General features: G+C 37.9%; 2 protein-coding genes across 4 annotated transcripts; one reads left to right on the top strand and one right to left on the bottom strand.

The window, feature by feature from the left end:
- Positions 32-2,810, top strand: LOC105155633 (VAN3-binding protein). 2 transcript variants are annotated; one of them, XM_020692157.1, is made up of 8 exons: positions 32-548; positions 633-725; positions 943-1,011; positions 1,082-1,439; positions 1,539-1,706; positions 2,010-2,059; positions 2,262-2,319; positions 2,448-2,810. In XM_020692157.1, the coding sequence occupies exons 1-8, from the start codon at positions 354-356 to the stop codon at positions 2,663-2,665; spliced, it is 1,209 nt and encodes a 402-aa protein (XP_020547816.1). In that variant the 5' UTR covers positions 32-353; the 3' UTR covers positions 2,666-2,810. The 2 variants fall into 2 exon arrangements, with proteins under 2 accessions (XP_020547816.1, XP_020547817.1); XM_020692158.1 differs by having other exon boundaries at positions 34-548; positions 654-725.
- LOC105155634 (pentatricopeptide repeat-containing protein At1g05600) lies at positions 1,382-6,736 on the bottom strand. Of its 2 annotated transcripts, XM_020692155.1 has the most exons (5): positions 6,521-6,736; positions 4,285-6,074; positions 4,078-4,181; positions 3,693-3,985; positions 1,382-1,492 (listed from the first exon to the last, which is right to left on the bottom strand). In XM_020692155.1, exons 1-2 carry the CDS (start codon positions 6,617-6,619, stop codon positions 4,614-4,616), a joined length of 1,560 nt encoding a protein of 519 aa, XP_020547814.1. In that variant the 5' UTR covers positions 6,620-6,736; the 3' UTR covers positions 1,382-1,492; positions 3,693-3,985; positions 4,078-4,181; positions 4,285-4,613. The 2 variants fall into 2 exon arrangements, with proteins under 2 accessions (XP_020547814.1, XP_020547815.1); XM_020692156.1 differs by lacking the exon at positions 1,382-1,492 and having other exon boundaries at positions 3,078-3,985; positions 4,285-6,135.

Here is a 7,642-nt window from a genome sequence, read left to right as displayed (position 1 = left end):
GGGGGGGGGCGGGGGGGGGGGGTGGGGGGGGGGGGGGTTGACAAAAAAGAAGCTGCACTCATTTGCCATGGATTTCATATTCTCATTCACACATGCGTAGATGCTTATACAATTCAAAGTTATGCATTAGATGGGGTAATCCAACTAGTTGTAATGATGTGAGTAGGCTTCTCTTGTTCCCCAGTTTTCCCCGAAATTTTCCTTTACCATACAGCTCCAAAACAACAACTTTATAGATGCTTATGGACCATATATGCTGGTAACTAAAGCTCAATATAATAAGGGCAGCAGAGTGAAGAAAAATGGTACCTATATTAAGGAACATTTGCAGTTGAATCCAAGCATCAGACTCCATGGCGTTAACGAAGATCGATCCTGACTACAGGTCAACGCTTTCTCAAGCACATCCAGAGACGATGGATTTTCTTTCAAATGCTTGGTGCAACTTCGCGGTTCAGGCTTTCCAACCTGAGGCACAAGAGCAGTCACTTGTTCTTCAGGACAACTCAATAAAAGTATTCGACCATGATATGAAACATCCGTCTATGGTAAGTTGATTATGGAGCTCTATCTTCTTATGGAACTTGGATGCATGCATGTATACGTATAAACTATGCAGTTTTACATGACAGAATATGAATGTATACTTGCAGAAGATGGATAAGAGTGCAAAGATGGATGCCGATGACAAGTTTGTGCCTCATTGGAAAGCCAACGATGTAAAGGTAACTAGTAGAATTAGCAGAAAAAGTTGTCAGTATCTACAAATTCATCAGGATATGAGAATTGAAGTGATCATAGCATGAAAATGAGTAGTTTATCACAGAATCAGTAGAACAAGTCACAAGGAAAAGAGAAGAAAGAACGATGATCTAAGACATGATTATGTAATATTAACATTAAATATAACTAACTGATAAAGTCCTCACCGTCTTTCCTCAGTCATGGATATGGATGCAACAAGCAATGCACCCAGAAGTGAATTATAACAGCTACTTCAGACGGAAATGGGTAAGCTCCCATCTATAATAGCGCATTTCTTTTTTGCAAGTAGCTTTGATTTATAATAATGCAAATGCAGATGCCATGGAAACTTGCACCATTTAAACACGTGTCGATCAAAAAATGGCTGAAAGAAATAAAACAGAGGCGGAAAGAAGAGCAGAGATTACAGAAGGCAGAAGTTCATGCAGCAATATCCGTGGCCGGTGTTGCAGCTGCCCTAGCTGCAATAGCAGCGGAAAATTCGCAACATAATGACAGAAACACGACCCAGGAATCTGCTGTTGCTTCTGCAGCTGCCTTAGTGGCTGCACAATGTGCAAAGGTGGCAGAGGCAATGGGGGCAAAGAGAGAGCAGCTCAGCAGCGTAATAAGTTCAGCCATCAGCGGCACAAGTGCTGATGAGATAGTAACACTAACAGCCGCAGCTGCAACATGTAACGAACTATCCTCTAATGTTAGCAGTAATCATTTAAAATTATGAGTTGACCTGTCCAATAAGAGAAGTTGATATTTCAGTCAATTTTTTGTTGCAGCAATAAGAGGAGCTGATACTCTAAAAGCCAGATCAGGATACAAAAACAGATTAAATGGTAGTTCTCCAGTGCTGCCACTTGAGGATAACAACGAACTTGATTTCAACTTTGAGCAATGCAGATCAATTCTGGCCAAGGGTGCAGAGCTCAATATTGAGACAACAGATGGTATGAAAGATTTCATAATCAATTCGCAATGAGAACCAAATATTAAAAGCAAAAACAAAACAAGAATAACTTCTTCTAAACATCAGAAATTTCACCTTTCCTCTATTTTCCCTTAGTTTTTCTTGACTACATCTTCTGGCTGCTAAAGTAGCTTCCCTCATTTTAAAAGCCAGAATCATTCAAAGATGTAGCATTTATATTGTTATGTTTCTAATCTAAAAAATGTTCACTCCCCAATGTTTATTTTCTCAACAATTATTTCTTTTCACAAGTTATCTTTTCTTTCTGATAATATTGAAACAGGAAGGTATTTGCTGAGGTCAGTGGCAGTCATCCTTAATAATGAAGGAAAGGTATTGATACGTTGCCCATTTTCTCTTCACACCGGTATTGTTTATCAACTATGATCTCCTGATTCTTTTACAAAGAAAGAAAGAGCAACTGACCATTGTACCAGAATTGTTAATCCAAGTAGAATCAAACTAAATTTAGTTCGAATACACCAACATTGTTGTCCTGCAGTCTGAACAAAGCTCTAAATCTTGAATTATTCAGGTTGTTCTCAAAATGAAGAAACTCAACATGCTGAATGCTCTTGCAAGACAAAAGGAAAGTATGTTCATTTTCATATCAAATGCTTACTTCTTCCAGTATAACATTGTTAGAGATGATAAGCTCACTGCAATAATAGAACCAAGACAAATTGAAGAGCATGATACAAATGAGTTCATTTTTGTCTAGGTATTGTCCTTGACATGCACGTTGAGCTATATAAAGATTCAGAAGCTGGAGAAATGGAAACGGCATATCTTATTGTACTAACAACAGACAAGGGGATGATCAAGCTGGACATGGTGAATGACTATCAGCGTCACAGGACATGGTCAATGACTATAAATCACATGCTAATGCTCTCAACTACATTTACAAAGTATGAGCTACAATTCTACAAAGGTTGAAGCCTCTAAAAGTTTCCTCCAGCGGAGGATCATTGTTTATGCCCAAAAGCCTTACCCCTGTTGTTGCCTGATAAATATTGTAATTTTCTTCCGGAGCATCATCTGTTGATTTGCATATTGATGATTTGTATTATAGGATGTAAACTTCAATAATATATTCATTAGTTAATTAAGTTTTATATACTGCTGTTGCTTGGCTACTTAGAGTCGGCATTTCCTCATTTGGAACACATTCCAGAACCATCTATTGAAGCTCCTACGGAGTAAGATGGATGTTAATATTTGTCTCCAGACTAATTCACGACTCAAACCTTCTAGGGTGGTCAACATTTCATGGTGAAAATGAAAGTACAGTGAAGATTATGTCATCAGCATTGCAGAATAGTTTGGGAAAGTCATATATAATGATGCAAAGACACTTAACATAGAGATTTTCGGAAAGCCTGAAAAGGAAACTTTGTCCAACCAAGCAATATGATTCAGAATATTCATGAGAAAGGATTACCACAGCAAGTTTTTATATATAAAATCTTTCATCTGCAGAAACTGAATTACATCTTAAATTTAACTTAAGAAAATGACAGTGAAGCCGACACTTGCCCAAGTAGATTATCACCAGAAACATTTTGACTGTAAAGAGCTAGTAACCATTGATGTCTCATATGAGTTATGGCACCATAAAATTATTAATAGCACATAAGATGTTTAACCCAAGTAGGACCTTTGTGTTTATGACATATTTAAACACTTGTGTATTTATATTCACGTTTAATTCGAGATATCTTATATGAATTAAACTATGTTGTTGGCATGCTCAATCAACAAAATGGAATGAATAAGAAATGCATCAAACACATACAACCAACAATTTACAATTGAAGAAACCAAAACTGGCCAGCCAAAGAAGTTTTACACAAGAAATCCCGAAAACAAACTGCAGAAGCCCTTCTGCAATTTGATTGATCAAAAGTTGGAATATGATCAGCTATGGTGAAAATGGTAACAAGTCAGTTCACTTCTCCAATACCTCAAAGCAGAGAAGGCTCTTTTGCAGCTCATGAACATCTGAGTATGGGACGTATTATAAATCACTCCCCAGGAAGGATTACCAGCAACAACAGCCAGCACCAACTGCAGGAACACTGGTTACTGGAGGGCTAACTGCAAATCCGCCAACGGCATATGGGTTCATTCCCTCCACCGCTGCCCCACCATCCATATAAAATGAGGTCCACCAAAATTGCAGCATAGCCACCAGTTGAACGGGAGGCGGATATAAATTATCTGCGTTCATGTAGGGGCCGGTCTATAGGATCGGAACTGAATAGATATTGAAGCATCATAAGTACATAAGAAGGGGAAGGAAGAGGAGTCATAGATGGGATGTCAAAGTATGAACACAAAAGAATTACCACTAGCCTCTTCTCAGCATTTTACACCTCGGCAAGTAGCCTATCTACTTCTTCAGCCATGCCAGTCAGATCTTTCTCCAAAAGCTTCATTTCCTCCACTTTCTCTATATTTAAACCTTTTTCATATTCAAAAGTCTTGCATTTTTTTTCCATAATAAAGGAAACAAATCGATAGAAATAAGAACAAGAGTAGAAAAGCCAACTTACTGAAGGTTTATCACAAGAAGAGAAATAATGTGACGTCAAGCACAACGATTGGTTGCACATATGGATCAAAAGATTTCAGTCTTGAGGGAGCCACGATGCAATTTCTAATTGAAACAAAACTACGTACTATATCAGAAAATTACATCTAATTTCCTTCTGACACATAAGTAGAATACCAAGTACTCTAACGAAAATTAACTTTAAGAACTACGATGATTTTAAGACATTGAGACAGTTCAATACAGAGATTTATCAGTGTGATGCACAATTTTGTTTATAATAAAATGTTATCTATACTTCATTATGTTCTTATGGCTTAAATAAAGCCATCAACTAGATAAATAATTGAATGTCCATATATCAGATTGTTGTCTCCCAAGACAAACAGAAGATACTAATGAACACCATACAGATGCTTCTGGGATTTTAGCTTGGCTGATCATCTCCTCCAGCCAAATAACAGCTTTATACGGCTTCCCTATTAAGCACAGGCCATGGATAAGTTTATTGTATATTTCATCCCCGGGCCAGTAAGAGTTGATAAGCATTTTTTCCAACATTCGACTAGCTTGCATGTATTTACCATCATGACATAATCCATCAACTAGGTACTCATACGTCTTCTTGTCAGGAACACAACAGACTTGCCTCGATATTTTCTGAAAGTACATTATAGCCCAAGCAGATTCTTTTAGGTCACAGAGTCCTTTTATTACAATATTATGCAGCTTAATTGTCGGGACACAGTTGTTCGCTATCATTTCCCTTTCAACCACATCCACTGCTTCATCGACCTTGCCTGCTGCAAACAGTGCTGCCACCTTGGCTTCATATATTCGCTCAGATGATTTGAACCCTTTCTTGTGCATTTCCTCGAGCACCTTGTTGCCTCCAGCTATCCTTCCCTCTGAGTAGAGATCAATTGCTATTGCTCTGTAACCATCCGAACTAGGAAATCCACCTCGCATCAAAGCCTCGTTAATCAAAACCTTTGCTTGACTGATACCTGCTTCATCTTTAAGGTGGAATTGGCCAAAATCTAGTTGCTTGTAGTATTTTCTTGGAGCCTTAAGACCTTTCCTCAAGACGTGTTCAAGTACTTCCACAGCCTCCTCTACCTCTCCATTGTCACATAGAGCCTCTAACAGTGTTCTATATACAGAAACATCAGCCCCACAACCCTTCTGAGAAACCCTCCAGAACATTGAGTGCAACAGATGGGTGGCCTCAGTAAGTCTTCCATCCTCACACAAACCCCTCATCAGAGTCCTATATGTTTCCCTTTCAGGATAGCACCACTGATAACCCATTTCTTGAAAAATGTGCAATGCAAGATCAGAACGGTGTATCTGACAAAGAGCATGCATAAGTAAATTCAAGGAACGTGTCCGCGACTTGATTTCCCACCCTCGACAATTCTCCACGAAGAAGTGATAACAAGTTTCTAGCTTGGACTCTTTCACCATTATCTCCAAAAGAGTAATAAAAGATTCTGTGTAGTTTACGCAATTGAATTCAGGAAGACTCTTGAACAAAGAGATGGCTTCGTCCCACAAACCAGCATTGGCATAAGTTCTGATTACACCAGCAAGGACTGAATCTTGGCATTCACAAGAGTCCTCTTTCATCCGCTTAACTATTTCTTTCATCTCAGCCAATCGCCCTGAGCTTCCTAGGACCCTAATCATGGCAGCATAGACCGGACCATTGTGGCGGTAACTGGGGTATCTAGTTTTAGCTTCATTGAAAATATCCAAAGCCTTTAAGGGGTTTTTCTGGCTGCGTATCAGCTGTGAGAGATAAGTGGGAGTCAAAAGCCTTGGCCATCTCACGCTCATGATTTCCAACACTCTTTTCAAGAACACATCAAAAAAGAAAGAATATCAACAACCTCATTAACATTATAGCAAAAGAAAATACACAGAATGCACCAAAAAGACCAACAAATTACGGGCAGAACCAGACAATGAGAGAGCAAAGTGCCACTTGATAATAAGAAAGCACAAATCCAAAACAAAAACCATCCAATTCTCACGGACAAATTTCCAAATAGCTTTGTTGCAAGACCAAAATACACAAACAAGAACAATCCCGTCACTCGAATGACACGAATTGGAGCTAACTTGGTTTCGTTTTTCTCAACTGAAACGCTTAACAGAGGTATTCCAGCATCGAAACAATTTAAACTCATCCTCAAGAAATGTAAAAGAACATTACAAGAGGAGAAACACCATACCTTAACTTTTCTTGTGATGCAACAAAAACTTGTGTCAGAGCAGAAATGAAAAATGTAATCTACCTGTTTTATTTGTTTTAAACACTTCTGACAGAACATAAAATAGGTATTCAGATTCTTTGAAAAACCATGTTCAAGTGGTATTTAACCAGTTGTGATTTGTGAATACTGCTAAGATCATAGGAAATTCTAGTTTGAGATGAGTTCTCAGCGTATTATTCCTGTCCCATGTAATTGATCTATAATTCACTAACTATAATTAATTAAAAATTAATACAATATTATATATAATATGTGTATATGAATGCATACACCTCTTGATATTCATTTTTAATATCCATTAAGTTATACCTTTTTGTATCTCTCCATTATGATTTATAATTATAATACTTAAGATATATTTCGTAACTACAATTTTGGTGGTCTATAAATACGACCATATATTTTATTTGTAAAAAAAGCTTTTGAAGAGAATAAGATAGTGATTTGAGGAAAGCCATATATTGTTTTCTTTATATTCTATTCGGAATGACAGGTCAATAAACTTAAAATTTCTCTAAATTTATAACATACAATTATATTTACCGTATGATTTGTATAAGAATTGCATTAGTCCTGTTATATTTTTTATGGCCCAAGTCTTTAAAGGCCCACTTACCTGATTCACCCGGATGGTCCACTATCGACCTACAACCCGTTCGACCTGATCCAGATTGCTCCACTATTTAATTAGTAACCCTAGCATTTGTCCTCATTCTCCTTCTTCTTCACCCTTGCGCCTGCTCTATCTCTCTCTCAAATCTTCTCTGATCCTCCTCCTCCAATGTCTTCGGCTTCCATAGGAGTTTTCCTTAGCCAATATAATGGTCCCTTCTCGGTCTAAAGATATTGAGACGAACAGTTATCATTTACTTTCTACCCTAAGCTCTTTGTGAATCTGTTGTGACTAAGGTCTCTGTGACCAAGAAAGAGAGAAATCTTTGTGATCGAGAGATAAAACCTGTTGTGGTGTTTCTAGTAGTAGTGCAACCGTGAATTGGGTTATGGGTGCTGGACTTTTGTGATCGTGTACCCTTTTGTGTTCATGGATCTGGCTTGAATCTGAGCCTATTTTATACTGCA

Source organism: Sesamum indicum, linkage group LG2 (genome assembly GCF_000512975.1).
Source record: "Sesamum indicum cultivar Zhongzhi No. 13 linkage group LG2, S_indicum_v1.0, whole genome shotgun sequence".
In the NCBI taxonomy this organism is placed as follows: Eukaryota; Viridiplantae; Streptophyta; class Magnoliopsida; order Lamiales; family Pedaliaceae; genus Sesamum; species Sesamum indicum.
This window is presented reverse-complemented; position numbering and strand designations above follow the sequence as displayed.

Bases quoted from the DNA above. Each gene is read 5' to 3' on its own strand.
- LOC105155634 (XM_020692155.1), bottom strand. From the start codon at position 6,619: ATGTTCTGTCAGAAGTGTTTAAAACAAATAAAACAGGTAGATTACATT. The intron at 6,075-6,520 runs GTATGGTGTTTC...TATCTCTCACAG, and splicing joins GCATCACAAGAAAAGTTAAG to CTGATACGCAGCCAGAAAAA.
- LOC105155633 (XM_020692157.1), top strand. From the start codon at position 354: ATGGCGTTAACGAAGATCGATCCTGACTACAGGTCAACGCTTTCTCAA. The intron at 549-632 runs GTAAGTTGATTA...TTTACATGACAG, and splicing joins ATATGAAACATCCGTCTATG to AATATGAATGTATACTTGCA. The intron at 726-942 runs GTAACTAGTAGA...GTCTTTCCTCAG, and splicing joins GGAAAGCCAACGATGTAAAG to TCATGGATATGGATGCAACA.